The 23447-nt window shown below is 39.1% G+C and overlaps 2 protein-coding genes and 1 pseudogene across 2 annotated transcripts in view; 2 read left to right on the top strand and 1 right to left on the bottom strand.

Annotated features, from left to right (window-relative positions):
- Positions 1–23447, top strand: part of LOC140714176 (secretory carrier-associated membrane protein 5) — a 366120-nt gene that overhangs the window by 148122 nt on the left and 194551 nt on the right. The gene's annotated exons all lie outside the window — the stretch shown is intronic.
- LOC140714472 (dual oxidase 2-like) overlaps positions 2088–23447 on the top strand; it is a 109024-nt gene continuing 87664 nt past the window's right edge. Inside the window, exons 1-7 of the mRNA XM_073025767.1 lie at positions 2088–2159; positions 3206–3370; positions 7423–7610; positions 9189–9390; positions 12666–12832; positions 22202–22262; positions 22854–22950. Of these exons, the coding sequence (XP_072881868.1) occupies positions 3292–3370; positions 7423–7610; positions 9189–9390; positions 12666–12832; positions 22202–22262; positions 22854–22950 (794 nt within the window). The 5' untranslated portion in view covers positions 2088–2159; positions 3206–3291. The remainder of the gene's footprint in view (positions 2160–3205; positions 3371–7422; positions 7611–9188; positions 9391–12665; positions 12833–22201; positions 22263–22853; positions 22951–23447) is intronic.
- On the bottom strand, positions 13395–13542 carry LOC140714536 (U1 spliceosomal RNA; annotated as a pseudogene).

Raw genomic sequence — 23447 nt, 5'->3', positions numbered from 1 at the left:
AAGTCCTATTGCAGTGTTGGCAGGTGTAGGTCATTGAAGTGGTGGTGGATGATACTGGTCAGGCCTTTCCCAGTCTCTCCTTCTGTTAAAGCCGCCTAGTCTCAGTGGCACAGTGGAGGTATTCTTCGAGCTGTGTAGTCCTTCTCCAGCTTTCCCTATCCTGTGGTAATTTCTCCCATCCATTCAGGCTGATGTGGCACTTCCCCAACTGGGTCTTGATATTGTCCTTAAACTGCATTTTCTGTCCTCCAGGAGTGAGCTTTGCATCCTTGAGTTGGCTGAACAGGAGTTATTCAGGGAGGCAGGAGTCTGGTGTACAGATGATGTGGCCGACCTCGCGCAATTGGTGTTGAGTTACAGTTGTGGCTATGGAGTTGATGTTAGCTTCCTCCAGGATGCTATGATACAGGCCCTTTGGCCCAACATGTCGATGCCAACCACAGTGCCACCCAGCTACTCCCAATTTCCTGCATTCTGCCCATATCCCTCCAAGCCTGCCTCTTGATGTAACTATCCACTTCCTCTGACAGCTCGTTTCATAAACTCACCAACTTTGACATGGAAAAAGTTGCTCCTTTCTCACCTGAAATCTATGTCCCTTAGTTTTGGACTCTCCTAACCCAGAGGAAGACTGTTTCCATCCATCTTCTCTACCACACATAATTTCAATCTTACACCATTTTAGAATATTCAACCTTACATAATTTCTCTAAGGTTTCCCCTCATAGTAGTAAGCCATCTTTTATATTTAAAAAATAAACTTCGTTCATAATAAAGTTTACATTAATCATTACATTAATTATCTGGATGATGGGGTGGTAAATTGAATTAGTAAGTATGCAGATGATACTAAGATAGGTGGCATTGTGGATAATGAAGTTTTCAAGCCTGCAGAGAGATTTAGGCCAGTTGGAAGAGTGGGCTGAAAGATGGCAGATGGAGTTTAATGCTAATAAGTGTGAGGTGCTACATTTTGGTAGGAATAATCAAAATAGGACATATGTGGTAAATGGTAGGGCACCGAAGAATACAGTAGAACAGAGTGATCTAGGAATAATGGTGCATTGTTCCCCGAAGGTGGAATCTCATGTGGATAGGGTAGTGAAGAAAGCTTTTGGTATGCTGGCCTTTATAAATTGAGTATAGGAGTTGGGATGTAATGTTAAAATTGTACAAGGCATTGGTAAGGCCAAATTTGGAGTATTATGTACAATTCTGGTCACCGAATTATAGGAAAGATGTCAACAAAATAGAAAGAGTACAGAGAAGATTTACTAGAATGTTACCTGGGTTTCAGCACATAAGTTACAGAGAAAAGTTGAACAAGTTAGGTCTTTATTCTTTGGAGAATAGAAGGTTGAGGGGGGACTTGATAGAGGTATTTAAAATTATGAGGGGTATAGATAGAGTTGACTTGGATAAGCTTTTTCCATTGAGAGTAGGGGAGATTCAAACAAGAGGACATACGTTGAGAGTTAGGGAGCAAAAGTTTAGGGGTAACACGAGGGGGAATTTCTTTACTCAGAGAGTGGTAGCTGTGTGGAATGAGCTTCCAGTAGAAATGATAGAGGCAGGTTCGATATTGTCATTTAAAGTAAAATTGGATAGGTATATGGACAGGAAAAGAATGGAGGGTTATGGGCTGAGTGCAGGTCGGTGGGACTAGGTGAGAGTAAGCGTTCAGCACAGACTAGAGGGGCCGAGATGGCCTGTTTCTGTGCTGTAATTGTTACATGGTTAAAAATATGTAAAAAAGAAAACAATCATGGTGTTGTTTGATCTATATTTTTATACTGAAACGATTCCAACTGGCATCTAGTCATTCCACAGTCAGTCACATAGATAACATTTCTTCCCCAGTCTGATGAACAACAACTGAACCTCTTGACAATGTCTGTATCCGTTTATGTTTGAGTTGCCGCCACGAGATTGATTGATTAGATATTTACATTCACAAGTAGGTGTACTGAGCATATCTCTGAATCACTAAATCATTCCTTCTGGGTTATTATGCCAGTAATGTAGACTCATAGTATTGAAGAGAATCGCAGTATTGACCATACAGATTTACTTTGATTTAGATGCTGCTCTGAATTGGGAGGTACAGCGATATGATGGATGGTACAATAATCTTGCCCATCACAGCAGAGGGACAGTAGGTAAGTGATTTCTTCTACCTGTAATTATTTCTACAATTAGAATCAGAGTTAGGTATGTTATAACTGACATATGCTGTGTCAAATACTAACAAATCTTACAACATCTTTGTGGTGAACTACATATACCTGTCTGGACACGCCCCCTGCTGACTGCTCCTGTGGCTCCTCCCACAGACCCCTGTATAAAGGCGATTGAGGTCTGAGCCCGTGCTCTCTGTCTCCAGGATGTAGTATGGTGGTCAACCACTGCTTGTTCCTTCTTCTAGTCAATAAAAGCCGATATCTCGCCTTTACGTCTCAGAGTGAGTTATTGATGGTGCATCAATCTTGTCAATGGCAAAGAATTTTGTAGCATACTATTGGAAGTATTCTTGACAACAGGAAATAGAATTGTGCAGGTACAATGAGCTGAAGGTTCTCTTCCTTTGTTGAGTTGAAACCACCATCCAATGACCTCTCAGAAACCAGGGAGGTGTAATGTAGATTCATATGACTGCTCTCATTGGTCAAAACTGGCCTAGAGGCAGAAAATCCCCATAAATAATTCACCTCTGGGAATTTTTAACAGGCAGCAAAGCCATGCCAGTAGTTTTCTCACCTAGCTCAAGATTTTTTATTGTCTCCAAAAGTCTCAAGTTGTTTGTTTTTAATGATACCTAAATGCCCCTCATATTCTGTAGCATTTAAAACTCTTAAAAATGAAGAGGTCAACTTACTTAAAAAATCCTTGGGACCAGTTTTCCCCTGTAGTTTGCCATACATTTTTGGCTGAAGTCAGTGATTGTTGGGGAAGAGACATGAAAATGAAGCTAAGGCCTGAAGCTGTTTTTTGTATTGTCCACATATAAAAACATCTTCTCTATATCTATGCTTTCAAAACATTTCATAATTTGAAAGGTGGAATCAGAGTACTTATGATTATGGCAGAGTCTCGATGAATCATCTTTACCCACTATAGCCTCTCATTACTAGCATAGTATTTATTGAAGCATTAAAAGTTATTTGAATTTGAAAAGTAACCAGTGAGTCACTGTTCTCCTTTTCAGACACCCCCTTTGTTCGCCTGCTGCCAGCTCGTTATGCTGATGGAGTTTACGAAGTTTTCCGAGAACCAGAATTACCGAATGCTCGCATGATCAGCAATGTGGCAATGCAAGGGAAGTCGGGAATACCATGTTCCAAAAACCGAACTGTTCTGTTTGTCTACTTTGGTAAGTTAGCTTATAAGTTTTTGAATGCTTTAGATCTGCAAACATTCATTCAGATTTAAAGTTGTTTTTTGCCAAATAAAGTCACCCAGTAGCTTACAATTACAACTCAAATATAACTTGTACCTGAGTTCTGGCAACATTGTTATAAATCTTCTTTGCACTGATTGCAAATTGATTATAAATCTCTGATTGCAACATATAAGATTATTAAGGGATTGGACAAGATAGAGGCAGGAAATATGTTCCAGATGCTGGGAGAGTCCAGTACCAGAGGGCATGGTTTGAGAATAAGGGGTAGGTCATTTAGGACAGAGTTAAGGAAAAACTTCTTCTCCCAGAGAGTTGTGGGGGTGTGGAATGCACTGCCTCAGAAGGCAGTGGAGGCCAATTCTCTGGATGCTTCCAAGAAGGAGCTAGATAGGTATCTTATGGATAGGGGAATCAAGGAATAGGGGACAAGGCAGGAACCGGGTATTGATGGTAGATGATCAGCCATGATCTCAAAATGGCGATGCAGGCTCGAAAGGCCGAATGGTCTACTTCTGCACCTATTGTCTATTGCACGCTTTCCAGAACTAGAGGTTATGGGTTAAGGGTGAAAGGTGAATACTTAAGGGAAACCTGAGGAAGAATTTCTTCACTCAGAAGATGGTGCAAATGTGAATGAGCTGCCAGTGGAAATAATGGATGCAAGGTCAATTTCAACATTTAAAAGAAATGTGGATAAGGAAATAGAATAAACTAACAGAGACACAAGAGACTACAGATGCTGAAATCTGAAGCAACAAATAATTTGCTTCAGGAACTCAATGGGTCAAGCAGCATCTGCTGGGGGAAATGAATCATCGATATATGGGATCAAAGCTCTGCATCAAGACTGCATGAGAAGTTTTATCTTAAAGTTGGCATACCTTGAAATGACTTTGTAGTGGATGACGAAATGAACTACACTAAAAGTAGCAAAGCAGTGTTTCGATCTGAATGTCAACAATTCCTTCCCTCACCACAGATACTGCCTGACCCACTAAGTTCCTCAGGCAGATCATTTATTAAACTAAAAATAATCCTAGATTACACTTACTGTTTATATTGTCTGGGCCTCTTATAGTTTCCCTTTCATGTTCATTGTTCCAAAGAAATTACTTTCCAGCCTTGGCAACAAACTCAGAAAAGTTTTCTGCACCCTCATGAATTCCATTGCAAGTTCAAATCTAGTTCATTGTCATGTGCACAGGTATGGAGAGTTACAGGTACAATGAAAAACTTGCTTGCAGTAATATCATGGACACTTCAACTCAGACAGTACATGGAATATACACTGTACAAGACTGGCAAAAAAGTCTACAAAATAGAATATTAGTGCAATAAACACATTTTCAGGGATGCTTGTGCAAGTCTGAGAGTGTTCCATGGCTGAGGACATGTTCAGATTGTGCAGATTTGTTCAAGGACCTGATGGTTACAGTGAAGTAGCTGCTCCTGAACCTGGTAGTGCTTGACTTCAGGCTTCTGATGGTGCTGGACCTTCTGCTTTGCATTAACAGTGCTTTTAATAACTCTATCATGATCTCCCCACATTTCTGCATTCTACTTTAGATGAAAAACAGGTTTCCCATAAGCTTTCTCAACAACTATACTTATGTGTGCTGCTTTAAGCATTCTTGTCATGTTCTCCTAGATCGCTCTGCTCTTTGCTTTACTATTTTCATGCATTCCATTCTAGTTTTCTGCAAATGTATTATCTTATACTTGATGTCAGGGGTAAGTTTATTACACAGAGAGTGGTGAGTGTGTGGAATGGGCTGCTGGCGGCGGCGGTGGAGGTGGAAACAACAGGGTCTTTTAAGAGACTGCTGGATGGCTACATGGAACTTAGGAAAATAGAGGGCTATGGGTAAAGCCTAGGTAGTTCTAAGGTAGGGACATGTTTGGCACAGCTTTGTGGGCCAAAGGGCCTGTATTGTGCTGTAGGTTTTCTATGTTTCTCATAAAAGATGAAGAGATAATAGAGAAGGTAAGTAAAGAACTCTAAAGCTTGGCACTGTGAGAGTTGTAGGTGTGGTTGACAATGATGGAGTGATTAAAACTGGATGTAAACAAGAGGGTAGGATTCGCGGAGTGCATATATCTCGGTGAGATTCAAGCTGGAGTGGGTTATGGTGGAAAGGAGGAGTGAGGACATTGAAATCAAAGATGACAAGTTTTAAAAGTGAGACTTTGCTGAGAGTCTGTAGCAAGCCCAGAGATGGCTGCAAATAGGACACCTGCCAAAAATCTCATTCAAGAGCACAGCAGACAAGAAAAGCTGTGTGCAGCCTCTACCAGAGTAGTCAGGTGCAGGTCGCAAACCCTAGTTCATCTAGTTCATACTGAACTTTTTTCTGCTTTGACCTATCGACCTGCACTTGAACCTCCATACCCCTCCCATCCATGTACTTACCCAAACTTCTCTTACATCTGAGGACTAGAAATGTAAGGATGTACAGCTGAGGCTTAATAAGGCATTGGTCAAATCACATTTGGAGTATTGTGAGCTGTTTTGGATTCTATATCTAACAAAGGATATGCTGACATTGCAGAGGCTCCAGAAATGGTTTATGAGGACAAAAGGTTACTGTATGAGAAATGTTTGATGTTTCTGGGCCTGTACTTGCTGAAGTTTAGAAGAATGATGGGGGGAGGAATCACATTGAAACCCACCAAATATTGAAAGGACTGGATAGAGTGGATGTGGAGAGGATGATTCCATTGGTGGGAGAATCTATGACTGGGGAGCACGAGTTTAGAATGTCCCTTGAGAACAGAGATGAGGAAGGATTTCTTTAGCCAGGGTGGTGAATCAGTTGAACTCATTGTACAGATGGCTATGGAGGCAACATCACTGCGTATATTTTAAATACTGATTATAGATATTTAATTAGTAAGGATGTCAAAGGTTATGGGGAGAAAACAGGAGAATGGGTTAAGGGGGAAATTAAATCAGCCACGATCGAATGGTGGATCAGATTTGTTGGGCCTAATGACCTAACTCTATTCCTCTGTCTTATGGTCATATGGTGTTATGCATAATACCATAATGAGAATTGAACCCAGTTCTCTGGCATTGTGAGGCAGTGCCTCTACCAGCACCACTACTGTGCTACCAACTTAGCTGTCCTGCTAGTTATTGTTGAATCATGAAACCATCAGGACAAAAAGTGATTATTCAGATGATCTATTTTAGTTTATCAGTTCCTTTATTTGAGTATCAGCAGTCATAGTCACATCTGTGGTTTCACCAGAAACACTCTTAAGTCTACTGACCTTCAGTGGAAATAGTACAACAGACTGCAACCAAGCTAATTCTATCCTGTAGTGCACAGAGTCACATCATCTCTATGCATGTGGACTCTAACTGGTCCAAATCTCTGGACTAGCTGCCCATAGCCTCACAAATATTACCCATTGAAGTCTTTATCCAGTTCACTTTTTGAATGCCATGATTGGATCTGCTTCTGATTTATAACCACTGACTGCGAAGACATATCTTCTGATAGTACATTAGGTATTATCTTCATCCTTCATTCTAAGTCTTCTAATTCTTGACAAGTCTGCCATTCTTTATTTGAAAGAAAATGAACACAGAACATGGTTGAACATGTGAAGCAAAGTGAGGCACTTGCTTCGCACCCCCCCCCCCTCACCCCATAGCCTCTGATCAGGGTGATGTGAAGCCATGGGAGCAGGTGGTGGATGGCCGTATGAGCATCTGGAACATATCACTGGTCCTGGTTATACAGCCACTGATGTCAGGCAGACAATCTCTGAAAGGGATTGGCGTCACCCTTCTTGTAAAGACATTGCCCAGAAGAAGGCATTGGCAAACCACTTCTGTAGGAAAATTTGCCAGGATCAATCACTGTCAATAGAAAGACTATGATCATTCACATCATACCACAAATGAACAGTCCCATAACCGTCCATTTTTCTTACATCTATATGCCTATGAATAAAATATATTTTTATTGAATCTTTTATAATAAATATTTTCCTGCTTTGTTTGAACCTTTCAGGGTTTCACGTCTTTGATGAAATTTTGGAAGCGGTTGGAAATGGATGCCCTGCTGAGTTTCTTAACATTCAGGTTCCATCTGGAGACCCAGTTTTTGATCCCAATAGCACAGGGAGGGTGGAGCTTCCATTTCAGCGCTCTCGATGGACAACCAAGTCAGGACAAAGTCCAAACTACCCCCGAGTGCAGGTGTGTCACGTGACAGAGCTCAGTGCAACTGTCCAACAGATAAATCATTTTAAATAAAATATTAAACAGATCTAAAGCTAGAAACACAGATCTTCACTGACATCCTCTCCAATTACCTTTCCTAGCAGGGAGAGATGGAATGAAGGATGCATTTGGTTGCAGGGAAGCACATACAATGGAATCATTTCTCTTATATAAAAGTGAAAATCGATGGATATATTAACTCCAGTCGTTATTCCTCACTACTAGGTTTCTGAACATTGCATGAGACCTCAGTGCAACTTCTTTACCTCAACTGAAGAATGAGTCAAAATATTCAACAATGCTTAATAATACAATAAAATGAGTATTTAGCAATAATTATGTCAAATGGAGTTAAGAGAGACCATTTGGTCATTGTCCCTTTAGGTTGAAGATGTGCGGCACTGTTGGAGGTCCTGTCAATGTGCTGAGATACCCAATGTACAATTATAGAATGCTACAGTACACGTGAACAACAAACACAAAATGCCTGAAGAATTCAGCAGGTTAGGCAGCATCTATGAAGATGAAAAACAGTCAATGTTTCAGACTGAGCCCCTTTGATCCATTTAATTTATCTCCCATTTCCCCCAGTACACCTGTATTGTTAGTCTAATTCCCTCTATTCTTGCAAATTATTTTCTCTCAAATATCTATCAAAATTAGAATCTATTCCCATCTCCCTTACATATCGTCACACTCTTCATATAAAAATATTTTCCTTATAGGGTGGCACGGTAACCTAGTGGTTTGCGTACGCTATTAGAGCGCTAGCAACCTATTGGTAAGGAGTTTATACATTCTCCCTGTGACCATGTGAGGTTCCTTCGGGTGTTCCAATTTCCTCCCACAGGTTAGTAGCTTAATTAGTTACATTGGTGTAATTGGCCAGTGTGGCTTAATGGGTCAAAGGGCCGATAACCGTGATGTATCTCCAAATTAAATTATATCTCCATTGTACTTGCTGTCACCAAGAAATGAATGGGTTTCAATTTTACAGATGCAAGGATCCAACACAAACATTGACTATTCCTCACACTCACCTCGCCCACAAATGCTGCGCTACCCACTGAACTCCTCTAGCAGATTGTTTGTTACCTCAATTTTAAAGAGCTTGTATTATTAGTATTTTCCACATTTTGGATATTTCCTATCTCATCCCCACATCCAATTAACTAATTTCTGTAGTTCAAGATGTTGGAGCAAGCCCACTCCAATAACAAGTGAATGATTGACAGGGTGATCTATTTCTAGCACTGATCTGTGGGGGAGGACATTTGATTAGGGCACAAGGAGACCTTTCTGTCTGTGTTGCACTTGTTGAAGCTTAAAGTTAACATTTTATTTTAGCAATAACTTGTGAGAGGTACCTGCAGTAGAATCCTGTATGTGAGGCCAAGACACATCAGGGAATGAGGTGCATGTTGCTTTCAAGCTGGGTACCTTGTTGATGGGTACAGATTAGTTTAAGAAAGACTCAACTTTAACAATAGAAATGGAACACGTAAGATTTTTTTGTGTGCTACCTTACATCTGGCAGTCATCCCTTCATTCTAGATAAACCATGTTACCACCTGGATCGACGGAAGTTCTATCTACGGATCATCTCATTCTTGGAGTGATGCCCTGCGCGCTTTCTCTGGTGGACGTCTGGCTTCTGGCCTAGACCCACAGCTGCCGAGGCAAAGTAATGGATTGATTCGTTTGTGGAAATTTGCAGACCCTGCAACCAAACAACATGGAGTTCAGGGACTTTATGGTAAATAGCTTGACTCCTCTCGTAAGAACATTCCTTATGAGTTAGTTTGGATAACTAGCTATAGATCTTTAAGGAGAACAGTCATTCATTACAAATTTACACTGCATTGCTGTTGCAGTTACTTACTCTAGATATGCTTGATTAGCTGAACTTTTGCCTCTGTTTCTGAAGGTTCTGGTTTTAAGCCCCATTCCAAAGACTTGACAGAACATATCTAGGTTGTTCTCCAGTGCAGGGTGGAGTAAGTGCTAAGTATATGCACCAGATTTTTGATACAAAATCCAACTGAAGTCCCATTAACACATACAAAATGTTGGAGGAACTCAACAGGTCAGGCAGCATCTATGGAACTGAATAGATAGTCAACGTTTCGGGCTGAAACCCTTCTTCATGAATCATCTTTGGCAGCTGTAGAAGATATTCTTGTCAGTATCTTGGTGCAGAGCTGTAGGACTAGCTCCCATATCTATCCCTGGGCCATATTTATCACTCATCTGACGTTATAAAAACAGGTTGGACTGGAACTTATTAGGAAATTCAGGCATTCCATGCACTGAACTGTGAACATGTAAATTTGGAACTCAAAAGATACATATCAAACATGCTAATTCATTCTTTCTTTCTTTTGCTGGACTTGCGTAACAGTCTGTTTATGTTCCATCTGGAGAATGATTTGAAAACACAATTAGAATACAATAGTAACAAATATCATCATTTCTCTAGACAATAATCTTTTTCCATTCTACTTTTTTTGCTCCTATCTTGTTCATGGAAGTCATTAATATTTACCACCTGTTACACCACTGGGGTTCATGGCAGCAATGAAGGTCCTCCATCTCTGTCTGTCTTTGGCCACACAGACATAGAAAGATTATTCACTGCTGTTTCTGTAACTGTTTTGTTTTACCAGTCAGGACTTGTTTGCCCTGAGCTGTATGCCTGAACCTAGAGGACCTGTACCACTCTTAATCTGGCCTCTGCCCTTTGACCTGTTCAGCATGGTGATCCTCCCAAGAGCCACAGCATAAAGCCCTAACTCCAGCCAGCATAGCCTCCTGGGTTATTGAGGCTTGCAAGCCTCCAAGCTACAAGGTTGTGGTCCTCTTGGAGGAAAGTCATTACTTCTAGTGACTTCTTCCAAAGTTCTATAATCTTTGAAATCAATAGCAGTTTGTTTTTTTAAATTTTCTTTTGCTGAATTTATGGATATTATTCATATCCATAATATGAATGTATTATGGCACCCAGAATACAGTAACACAACATAGATTATGATCTGTAAATGTGAAGATTGAAGTTTAAAAAAATGTCTGTTTGTGGGGTTAAATTATCTGGACAGGTAATGTGGAGTAAAATCTTCTTCTTGGTAGTTGAATTCTGAAATAAAAGAACTTTTGGAAATAATGCAGATCATGCTGCATCTGTCCAAGAAGAGGCTGACAACCGGATCAGATACCTTGCATTGATACTTTCAAGCAAATTCTGAGCCGTGGAAGCCAAGGGAGCTAGAAAAGAAGCTTGGAATTGGAATTTGAATTTGTTTATTATTATCATACAACATATACCAAACTATAGTGAAAAGCTCATCTTGCATGATGTTCATACAGATCAAATAATTACAAAGTGCATTGAAGCAAAACAATACCATTACAGAATAAAGTAAAACAGCTACAGAGAAAGTGCAGTGCAGGTGAAGAACAGGGTGCAATATCAATACAAGGTAGATTGTGAGGTAAAGCATCCAATTTATCATATTAGGGAATTATTTAATACTGATAAGGGTCTGATAGAAGCTTTCCTTGATCCTGGCATATGCTTTCAGGCTTTGGCCTTTTCTGCCCAGTGGAAGAGTGGAGAAGAGAAAATTTCAGGTTGGAAGGGCCTTTGATTATTACAGCTGCTTTACTGAGGAAGTGAAAAGTATAGACAGAATCCAAGGAGGGGAGGCTGGTTTCCGTCATGGGCTGAGCTGTGTCTACAACTCTCTGCAGACTAGTTGCGATACCAAGCCGTGGTGTCTTTTATGGTACAGCGATAAAAATTGGTAAAGGGGGACAGGGCCATGCCAAATTTCTATAGTCTCCAGAGGAAGTACAGAGATTGGTGTCATCAACATTGTTGGTCCAGGACAGATTAGTAGTGATGCTGCTTCCGAAGAACTTGAAGTGCTCAATGCTCTTGTAAGCTTACAAGATGCAATTTGATATCTTAGATCTTATTAAAGCCTGTATTTCTTTTCTGTGTCATTATCCTCGCTTTATGTCTCTTCAATCATTCAACTTCATAGTACAGATGGTGGGGGATTGCAAGAGGCAAGAAGACATTAAGGCACTGAAGGTCTTGCGTTTCCTGATTAGATCTCCTCACATGCACACTAGATAGTAGAAAACCAATTGAAGAATACATGCTCTTGTGTTAATATTAAGCATTCCCCTGAATTTGGGGGAAATAAAAGCAACAATTACATTGAATTCACCTGTAAGTCAGGCAGGATAGGAATGGCAGATTATCCTAACTGATAGTTGTTAATAAACCAAATGGGTTTTCATAACCTTTTGGCCATCTTATAGTCATCTCTACAGCTACTCATTTTTTATTCTTGATATATTTAATTACTTGAATTTAATTTCCCCAGTTGCCACAATGGCTTTTGGAAACATGTGTTTGGATGAATTGGTAGTCCAGTAAAATTGGATAATTTGATTATTAGCAATTGGGTTATGATTGTCACATGTACCAATAATCATTTTGTGCGCCATCCATAAAGGTAATTTCACAACATAATTTCTTCAGGTGGTGAATGTATGGAATTCTTTGCCATAGAGGGTTGTGGAAACCAAACCATTAAGTTTATGTAAGGCAGAGATTGATTGGTAAGCGAGGGTTAAAGGTTATGGGGAGAAGGCAGGAGAATTGGGATTAAATAAAAATCTGCCATTATTAAATACTGAATGGCCTAATTCCATTAGTGTATCTTATGGTGTGTAAATATATTGAAGTGAGAATAGGGAACATGAATAGGGAAAAGTAGGAACAGGCTGCGGAATAGAATGATACAGTTACAGTGAAATGCAAGTAGACAAAGTGCAAAGGCTATGAGAAGGTAGATTATGAAGTTCGGAATTTACCTTTATCATACAAGAGGTCCATTCAAGAGTCTTATAACAGCAGGATAGAAGCTGTCCTTGAGCCGGGATGTGAGTGTTCCTTAGATAAAAATGGTGTAATGGTAGATTCTTATGATCTAATTTTGCTTGTTTGTCTCTTCCTGACAGATTTTGGAAATGCAAAAGCAAATGAGAGTCCATTCCACCGAGCAGAGAACATCATCTGGTTTCGATACCACAATTATTTAGCTTCCAAACTCCAAGAGCAAAATCCCACATGGACAGATGAAGAGATATTCCAGAATGCCAGAAAACGAGTAATTGGCACCTTCCAGGTAATTATAAACCATTAACTTTCCTTATTGAGACTCACTTATTGGTGTAGACTTAGAAGATAGTTCTGAACAAGCCACTTGACACATTTTTATTGAGATCACAACCATGTTGACCTTTGACAAGAGATCAAATTAGGTTAGCCTTTACTAACATAATGAAGAATGAAGAAAAATGAGAGGTGATCTTACAATGATGGTAAGAAAAGTGACAGATGGATGCTGAGAAGCTGCATCCACAGGATGGAGAGTCTTAATTTGAAAAGCACAATCTTAAACATTAGTTTTATTTGTCACATGTACATCAAAGCATGCACTGAAATGGATTGTTCGCGCCAAAGATCAACACAGTCCAAGGATGTACTGGTGGTAGCCTGCAAGTGTCACCATGCTTCTGGCACCAACGTACAGCATACCCACAACTTACTAACCCTCACCCGTACATCTCTGGAATGTGGGAGAACATACAGAGTCCTTTCAGACAGTAGCAGGAATTCAGTCGCGATCTTACAGCTGGCACTATAAAGTATTATGCTAACTGCTATGCTACTGTCCCATCCAAGACCAGGGCAAAGTGCAAATACAGTCCCCCACTACCACAAATTATGCAGTCGAGTGGCCTGCATTTGGGGATATTACAGGTGCCTGCACATCTGGAGTGCAATAGGATATCTTTGTCCTTGAACCTTGACAGTTCCCTGCGAAGTAAGTATCTTGGTTAAGGAGACAGTCTTTAAAACTAAGATGAAGAGGAATTTCTTGACATAGTGGGTTGTGGATTTTTGGAATCCTCTGCTTCACAGGGCATAGTCATTTGCTGAGACAAATGGAGTTTTGGACATCAAAAGATTATGGGGATTAAATGGCAAGGCAGAATACATACATGATAAGCTGCATCTTGCTTTTGCTCCTTATCTTTTCTTGAGACTACAAACTGAAACATAAGTGAATAAAAGCAGAAGGAAGAGGTTAACGTGGAGGTGGAATCGGTGGCAAAGAAGGCAAATCGTGTTTACTATCACTAACATATGTCATGAAATAAGTTGCGGCAGCAATACATTGCAATATATAATTTTAAAAACTACAAATTACAATAGGAAATATATATGCATGTAAATTAAATTAAATAAGAAGTGCAAAAAGAGAGCAAAGAAAAAGTAGTACACATGTCCACCCAGAAATCTTTCTTTTTCTTTTTAAATCTTTTTATTAATTTTTAAACAAACATAAATGAAACATGAATACCGACAGTTTGAGAGTACATAATTAATAGTTTAAAATATAAATACAAATAGATGATAATCCATATATAATAACCTCCCAAACTCATAGTAGTTACGAAAAATGGAGTAAATTTTAAAAAAAAACCAAAAAAGAGAAAAAAAACCTAACCAACATGGGCCATTGCATTATGTCAAATATACACAGTAGCGTCAATAACTCCGTACTTCCATCCAAATAATTAAGGATAATAAAAGTACGGTTTAGGAGAAGTCAGTTTAGCTCATATGAAAATGTTGAATAAATGGTCTCCAAGTTTCTTCAAATTTAACTGAAGGGTCAAAGACAACACTTCTAATTTTTTCTAAACTCAAACAAGAAATAGTTTGAGAAAACCACTGAAATATAGTTGGAGGATTAATTTATTTCCAATTCAATAGGATAGATCTTTTAGCCATTAATGTAACAAATGCAATCATCCGCCGAGCTGAGGGGGATAAACAACTATTATCCACCATTGGTAAACCGAAAATTGCAGTAATAGGATGCGGTTGCAATTTGATGTTCAGAACTGTTGAAATAGTACCGAAAATATCTTTCCAATAATTTTGCAAGCAAGGACAGGACCAAAACATGTGGGTCAATGAAGCAACTTCAGAATGACACCTGTCATAGGTTGGATTAACATAAGAATAAAATCGAGCAAGTTTATCCTTGGACATGTGAGCCCTATGTACAACCTTAAATTGTTTAGCACCAATAGTAGAAGAATTGACTACCGGTAATTGTAAAATTTTCTCCCATTGCTCAGTGGGTATAAGACAATGAAGTTCTTTTTCCCATTCCTTCTTAATTTTTTCTGATACTTCTGGATGTATTTTCATGATCATATTATAAATGGTGGCTACTAAACCCTTCTGGCAAATATTCAGAGCTAAAAAAAATTCCGTAATGTCCATTGGACATAATTTCGGAAAAAACTGTAACATATTATTCAAGAAATTTCTAACTTGCAAGTATCTTAAAAAAATGAGTTTCAGGCAAATTATATTTATTAGGTAGCTGTTCAAAGGACAAAAACTGTTATCTAAAAATAGATCACGAAAACATGTTATACCTTTTGTTTTCCATAATACAAAGGCTTGATCCATAAAAGAGGGCTGAAAAAAAAAGTTAGATATAATAGGGCTTGATAAGATAAACTTATTCAAGCCAAAGAATTTATGAAATTGAAACCATATTCGTAATGTATGTTTAACTATAGGATTAGTTATTTGTTTATTCAATTTAGATAAAGCAAAAGGAAGTGAAGATCCTAAAGTAGAAAATAATTAAAAGTCTTGTACAGATTTACATTCCAAATTTACCCATTGTGGGCAAGATCTATAATCGATTCTTGTGTCCAAAATATTAAATATCGGATATTAACTGCCCAATAGTCAAATCTCAGGTTTGGCAAAGCCAAACCACCCTCCTTCATAGGCTTCTGTTAATCTTTTTTATTTAATCTAGGATTTTTATTCTGCCACACATACGAGGTTATTTTGGAGTCAATAATAAAAAAGATTTAGGAATAAAAATTGGTAATGCTTGAAATAAATATAAAAATTTGGGTAATACTATCATCTTTATAGCATTAATTCGACCAACCAATGACAAAGATAATGGAGACCACCTGTAACAAGTTGTTTGATTTGGTCAATTAAAGGTAAAAAGTTAACTTTAAATAAATCCTTATGTTTCTTGGTAATTTTAATACCCAAATAAGTAAAATGATCTGTGACAACTTTAAATGGTAAGTATTTATAAATTGGAACTTGCATATTTAATGGAAATAATTCACTCTTATTAAAGTTCAGTTTGTAACCAGAAAAGTTACTAAACTGAGCAAGCAAGGACGAAATAGCAGGAATAGATCTCTCAGGGTCAGATATGTAGAGTAACAAATCATCAGCATATAATGATAACTTATAAGTCCCTTCCCCACAGGTAATACCAAAAATATTAGGTGATTCACGAATGGCAATGGCTAAAGGTTCCAAAACAATGTCAAATAATAGAGGACTTAAAGGACAGCCTTGCCTCGTACCATGGGATAACTGAAAAAAAGATCTCTGATTATTAGTAAGAACCGAAGCCAAAGGTTTATAATATATTAATTTAATCCATGATATAAATTTCAGACTAAAATTAAAATTCTGCAACATATTAAATAAATATGGCCATTCAACTCTATCAAACGCTTTTTCAGCATCTAAGGAAATGACACATTCTGGTATTTTAGATGAAGGAGTATAAATTATATTAATTAATTTTCTAATGTTAAAAGATGAATAATGATTTTTAATAAATCTGGTCTGGTCTTCAGAGATAATTTGAGGTAATATATTTTCTAATCTAGTGGCCAAACCTTTAGTAAAAATCTTAGAATCCGTATTCAGCAAGGATATAGGCTGATAGGATGCACATTCAGTGGGGTCTTTATCTTTTTTATGAATTAGAGAAATGGAGGCATCATAAAAAGATTGTGGTAATTTACCTACAGTTAACGCATCTACCCAGAAATCTGATGGCTGTAGGGAAAAAACTGTTCCTAAAATGTTGAGTGTGTGTCTTCAAGCTTCTGTACCTCCTCCTTGATGGTACCAGTGAGAAAAGGGCACGTCCTGAGTGATGAGTGTCCTTTCTGACAGATGCTGCCTTTTTGAGGCACTGCCATTTGAAGATGTTCTCGATGCTGGGGAGGCTAGTGCCCATGATGGAGCTGGCTGAGTTTGCAACATAGTGCAGCCTTTTCTGATCCTGTGCAGTTGCCCCTCCATACTGCTAGTGATGTAACCAGTTAGAATGCATGGTACATCTGTATAAATTTTGAGGGGACTAGAATATAAAATAAAAACAAGTATGTAATGCTAAGGCTTTATAAGGCATTCACAAGGCATTGGTCAGACTGAACTTGGAGTATTGCGAACAGTTTTGGGCCTGTTCTTTAAGAAAGAGTGTGCTAACATTGAAGAACGTCCAGAGAAGGTTCATGACAATGATCCAGAGAATGTAAGGGTTAATGTATGAGGAGCATTTGATAGCTCGGGGCATGTATTTACTGGAAATCATAAGAATGATAAGGGATCTCATTGACACTTATTAAATATTGAACAGCCTAGACAAAGAGAATGAGGAGAGAGTATTTCCTTTAGTGAGGAAGTCTAGGAGGAGAAGGTGCAACCTCTGAATACAAGGACATCTTTTTTGGGGGAATTTCTTCAGCCAGAGGATGGGGAATCTGTAGAATTCATTGCCACAGATAGCTGTGGTGACCAAGTCATTGGTTATATTTAGAACTGGAGTTGATAGATTTTTGATTAGTAATGGTGTTATAAGTAATGGGGAGAAGGCAGGCGAATAAGGTTGAAAGGGGTAATAAATCAGCCATGATGGAATGGCAGAACAGAGTCAATCAGCAGAATGGCCTAATCCTGCTTCTGTGGCTTCTGGTATTATGGAAACCCAAAGGAATATTGGGATTTTATAACAACATCCATAGAGAATAATGGTAAAGATGCCTCTGCCAAAAATTAGGCAGACTAAATTATGTGCAGTCTACCCATTTATAGAAATGTTATTAAGGTATTTGAGAGAATAAAGCAGAGATAGATGTAGGTAATACCAGGGATAACAAATTGTGGTTATCAGGAGGTAATGGTGTTATTTTCACTGGGATAAAAGAGATTTTTATATAAACTTTCAAATATTGTAAGATGTTTTGATTTGGGATTAGGTCAATAAATTTAGTGACAGTGGCAAATCAATTTAAAATAAAGCGAATACAGAATTGGTAGTTTAGAAATGTTATAACTGGTAAATTGGTTTATTATTGCTGCATGTACCAAGGTACAGTAAAAAAAACTTTGTTTTGCATACTATCCATACAGATCCTTTCATCATATTGGTACAAAATATAGTACAATGGAAAACCAGTCACAGAATACCGAGGAAAATGTTTTAGAGAAAGCACAGACCAGACAGCTAAAAAGGTGCAAGGCAATGATGAGGTAGATTGTGAGATCAAGGGTCCATCTTATTTACACAGGGATTAATTTATGCATTTATGATCATTTGGATAAATATTTGATTTAAGACTATAGATGAGATTCCTATCAGTGAGATTAATTTATTTTATAAAAACACAGAAAGAGACCATTCTGCCTACTAGGGCATTAGCCCATAGAAGAGAAATCACATTGGTCCCATTTCCCCTCTTCTTCTTTCCCTTTAGCCCTACCTAGATACTCACACATGACAGGGAATAAGCCTGCCGCTCTTGCTGGAAATGACTAAGGTTTGAGGAACACACACAAAAGGGGCTATTTGCAATGAATAATTAGCCTTCCAACCAGAGTACTTGAGGGAAGTCTGCACAAACTTGACACAGACAGTACCTGAGGTCAGGACTGAATCCAGAACTCCAGTGCTGTGAGACTGCCAACCAACCAGTGTACCATTGAGTTGCCTATTTGTTTGACCATGAGAGGTTAGGAATGCCATTATTTTGCCTAAATGTCTGGTGGACACAGATTTAACAGTAACCTGGAATTACCAGTTGGATAACTCGTTAGATAAAATGGTAAAAAGACCCAGCTTGTGAGACCAACTCGATTGTCCTTTGAAAGAGCCTGCATAGGTTTGCTGGGCCAACTGTTGGACCTGGTGATTTAGATGCAAAGTTTCTTAGGAAGTGAAAAATGAGGCATAAGACTTGGTGATCGCAGCCATTTATTAAATGTTACAAGAACAAAGAGAAAGAAAAAAGATATGATAGAGATAAAGCTCCTTCCATTCATAAGCTATAACTAATGAAATAGCGAACTTCAAATGGAGTAAAAAACTGAAAACCTTCCAAAAAATACAAAATTAGCTATATTATAATTGCTAGAAAAATTATTGAACAATTACACATATATAGATAATAATTTTAAATTTTTAACTACAAGAAAAATAACAATTCTACACATAAATCCAACATATTCCTTTCATAGTTCATGGTATCTTTGGCCCATGTATTGCTGCGTTACAAGACAGTTCAGATTTATTTGTGTTGGGTTAGAGTTTTGCCGTGTCAGCTTTCTCAGTGTGCTCTGTAAAGTCTTCTGTGGAACAGAGAGCAATTGTCGAGGAACTAGTTTCACAGTGAGTGTCCAATAAATAAAATAAAGAGATAAAGGGTTCTTGGAAGTGCCAATACTCAGAATGCTCAACTCCAACAATGGGCAACAGTGAGCCTGCCGTCTTATGATCTGACACAGAATGACAAACTATTCAGTTCGGAAAAAGAGAAGCCTTAGCACTTTTAAAGAGACAATCAAAAATAGAGCAGCCAAACCACAGGCCAATGAACAAGAAAGATACAACAGCTTTGACTGTATGATGAGAAAGCCAAGAATGATGATTAACGTTCTCAGGCTTGGAACAGGAATGGCCTGGGAACCAAACCCATTTAACATGTTGCGCAACTCTGAGGCTAGTCTGAATTTCAAACACTACTGAAAAATGGCACTATAACATTTAACACTAGAGATGTTGGAAGCCATAAGCAATGCACAGAAAATGCCGGAGGAACCCGGTTGGTCAGGCAGTATTTATGGAGGGGAATAAACGGCATAAATTAATGTAACTTACCCTTGCACAACTTGGTCTTTTAAATTTTTTTTTTGATTTACCAACTACTTTCTATTCAATTCTAAAAGCAGATTCAGTTAGTGCTGGAATGAGCACTGGTGTAAATAATTCATACAAGCACATAACACATGAATTAACACATAGCACATGAAATAGTTCTGAAGTACAATAATTTTAGAAAATCCTGCAGTCACTTCATACATGGGCAGAAATGTAATTATGACTTATTTTTGTATGGTAATGATAATTTTGGATATCAGGAAGAACTCCCCCACTGTTCTTCATGACACTGCCTAATGGTCTTTTCCCTGTGAGAGCTGCTCTTGAGGCTAAAGTCTTTGAGGTGTGTCAAGTTTTTCAAAATAACAAATGCAAACTGAAGGACAATTTTACTTCATTTCAAAGCTAATATGATTAAGAGCCTGTTTATTTACCGTTTTTTGTTAAATAAGATTGGTGGAGGGGCAGGCAGTGTTGAGGTAGGCTGCAGGTAGGAGAATGGGCAAGAAGGAGGCAAATAAAATACAATGCTGGAAAGTGCACGGTCATATTCTTTGGTAGAAGAAATAAATGTGCAGACTATTTATATCCAAAAATCTGAGATGCAAGGGGTCTTGGGAGTCCTTGTGCAGAACTACCTAAAGGTTAACGGTGGTGAGGAAGGCAAATGCAATGTTAGCATTCATTTCAAGAGGTCCACAAAGCAAGAACAGGGATGTGATGCTGAGGCTTTATAAGGCACTCCCACCTGCGTGTAAGCGGCAGCAAGCAACAATCTCCCCTCCCCCCTCCAGCAAAATAAAGTGCACCCGCTACCGGCGCTCAAGTGTGAGCAAAGCAATAGCAAAGACTCAGACGTAGTTACCCCAAAGACTACATTGTTCACCCGATAATTCGACGTGCTGCATGCTCTCTCTCTCTCTTCTAATAAGGAGGAAAGAGGTGACTGCATTTTCCAATGAGTGGGGAGACATAACAAACAACTCACTGGTTTATGGTGTTAAAAGTCTGTTATGTCGCTTTTTTCGAGCTCTGTGCCTGAAGATCGCAAAAACCCTGGGTCCCCAGGCACACAGTAGATGTTCCGACTCCCCCTTGGGTCTCCTGTGGCGACACTGACCTTTAATCCGCCCGTCTCCAGTTGCTTGAGATCCCAGGCTTCTGAATCCATGCCGAAATCTTAGGCCAAGCCTTTGGCATGCCGAATAGCGGCCGATTGTGGAGCCCTGGGAGCGGGTCCCATTCCCACAAAGAACCGTTGTCAGCATATAATTCCAGGTCAGGGTCTACAAAAGAACCCTGAAAGGGAAAAATAGAGATATGAAAGATGGAAATAGAACTGTTTTCGAAGATGCAAGCACAGGAGTCGTTGTTGCGCGCCATAACTACTTAGCTCCGCCTCCTCACCAATTCCAGGAATGAAAGTGTTATCATACAAGGAATGTTTGATAGTTCTGTACTCGCTGGAATTTAGAAGGATGACGGGGGAGGAATCTCATTGAAACCTTCCATATATTGAAAGGCCTAGACATAGCAGAAGTGGAAAGGATATTTCCCATGGAGGGAGAATCTAGGTCCAGAGGGGTGTCCATTTTAACAGAGATATGGAGAAACTTCTTTAACCAGAGGGTGGTGAATTTGTGGAATTTGTTATTACAGGCAGCTGTGGAAATTAGGTCATTGTGTGTATTTAAGGCAGAGCTTGATAGGTGCTTGATTAGACATGGTATCAAAGGTTATGGGGAGAAGGCTGGGGAGTGTGGCTGAGGAGGGGAAAGAGAATGGTCAGCCATGGTTGAATGGCGAAGCAGACTCGATGGGCTAAATGGTATAATTTTGCTCCCATGTCTTATGATCTATTTTAAAAACTTCTGAGTTCCATTGTTAAAAGCTTTTGCCTAAACCTTCAATGAAAATTGAAATTTCTGGAAACCTCAGTATGTCAGGCAACATCAATGGAGAGAGAAAGAACTAAGAGGCCAAAAATGTACTTTGTATTTGCTACTTAAGAAGACCATTGGCAATATAAACACAAGAGATTCTGCAGTTGCTAAAACTCCAGAGAAACACACTAAGTACTGGTGGCACTCAGTAGATCAGGCAGCATCAATGGAAATGAATAAAGATTCAAAGTTTTGGTCTGAGACCCTTCATCAGGACCACTGGCAAAGTCCTCCTTGTTGGTCAGTATGTTCCACTTTCTACACAGGCCAGGTGCTGGTTCAATGGACCTCCTGTTCTGCTGGATAGATCAGAATTGAAGACAAAACCTCCTGAACTGTGGAGCTGGATAGCTCAAAAAAAGCTATGCTCTGCTCCATTTCACACCACACATTGTAATGTATGTTTTGGGCCAAATAAAGGGAATTAGTTGCAAGCCAGAACTATCATCTCTTTCATCAATAAGCATCTGATATTGAAGGCAGGGGATCATGTTTTAGTTAACTTTGTTAACACTTCTTTTTGTATTTGTAGCGCATCCTGTTTTATGAGTGGCTACCAGCCTTTATTGGAGAAAGTGTGTCAGCTTACAGAGGTCAGTATGGTCCGTAATTTCTTGAAACATGTTCTTGAAATATACCTAAATCATAAAAAGTGCAATGTGAAAACAAAAATTTTTTTTAAAAGTTGAAACAACGTTGATGGGAAGTTGTTGCCAAAGTTGAAAGAAACTTGGGTAACACCTAGACACTGATCCAAAGACAATTAGAATGAGATTTGAAAGGCAGAGCCTAAAAGCAGTTAATTTCTATCAGCAAAGACAGGAGAGAGTGCAGATGCTGGAACCTGGAGCAAAAAAAAAAAAGCTGCTGGAGGAGCTCAGTGGGTCAGGTAGCATCTGTAGAGGAGAAAAAGACAATCAATATTTCAAATCCAGATGAAAGGTCTCCACCTAGACATTTCTGAAACTCAGACAGGCAAACGGATGAAAGAACAATGGAGGGCAATATGGGAAGGCAGGTTTAGATTCATTCTGGAATAGATAAAAAGGTTGGCACAATATCATGGGCAGAAGGGCTTGTACTGTTCTAAGTTCTAAAACTCCAGAAAGCTGTAATATATAGAATCTCATACAATTCCAGAAGGTAACACAGAGCATTTCTGATTTTCAGTTTCTGTTTTGCAGGCTACAAGAAATATATAGATCCCAGCATTTCGCCTGAATTCCAAGCTGCGGCTATTCGAATAATGAACTCCTTGGTTCCTGCAGGAGTCTATATGAGGTAGTAAAGCCAAATATTATGTTGGTATAAATGTCTTTGAATGCTTACTGGTGTGGCTATGTTAGGCAATGTGGAAGAGGCTTGACCCAAAAGCAGAGCAGCTCAGACAATTTAGAAGTGGTAACTTTAATTGTAGACTGGAAAGTAACAAGCCACGAGGGAAACCAAAACAAGGGAGAATAAATACTAAGCACAACAGACAGCAAGGTTACTGAAGGCTAGTAGTAACTGGTTAGGGGCTGCTGGTTCAATGAGTGAACGAGGACTGTAGATGAGAACTGGGGTTGAAGAGGCTGCAGGTGACGAGTTAGGAACAACAAGCAGCTGACTACTGTTATCTGCGTGGAAGGTTACCTGGAACGTGCCTGTATGTGCAGGCCTGACAGAACACCCTCACCCCCCCCCCACCCCCCACACTCACAGCTGGCTCCTGATGGTTTAGGATGATCCAGATGGATCTGGTGGATCTCCTTAATGAGCAATGCATCCAGGATGGA

This window comes from Hemitrygon akajei, chromosome 21, assembly GCF_048418815.1.
Source record: "Hemitrygon akajei chromosome 21, sHemAka1.3, whole genome shotgun sequence".
NCBI lineage: Eukaryota > Metazoa > Chordata > Chondrichthyes > Myliobatiformes > Dasyatidae > Hemitrygon > Hemitrygon akajei.
This window is presented reverse-complemented; position numbering and strand designations above follow the sequence as displayed.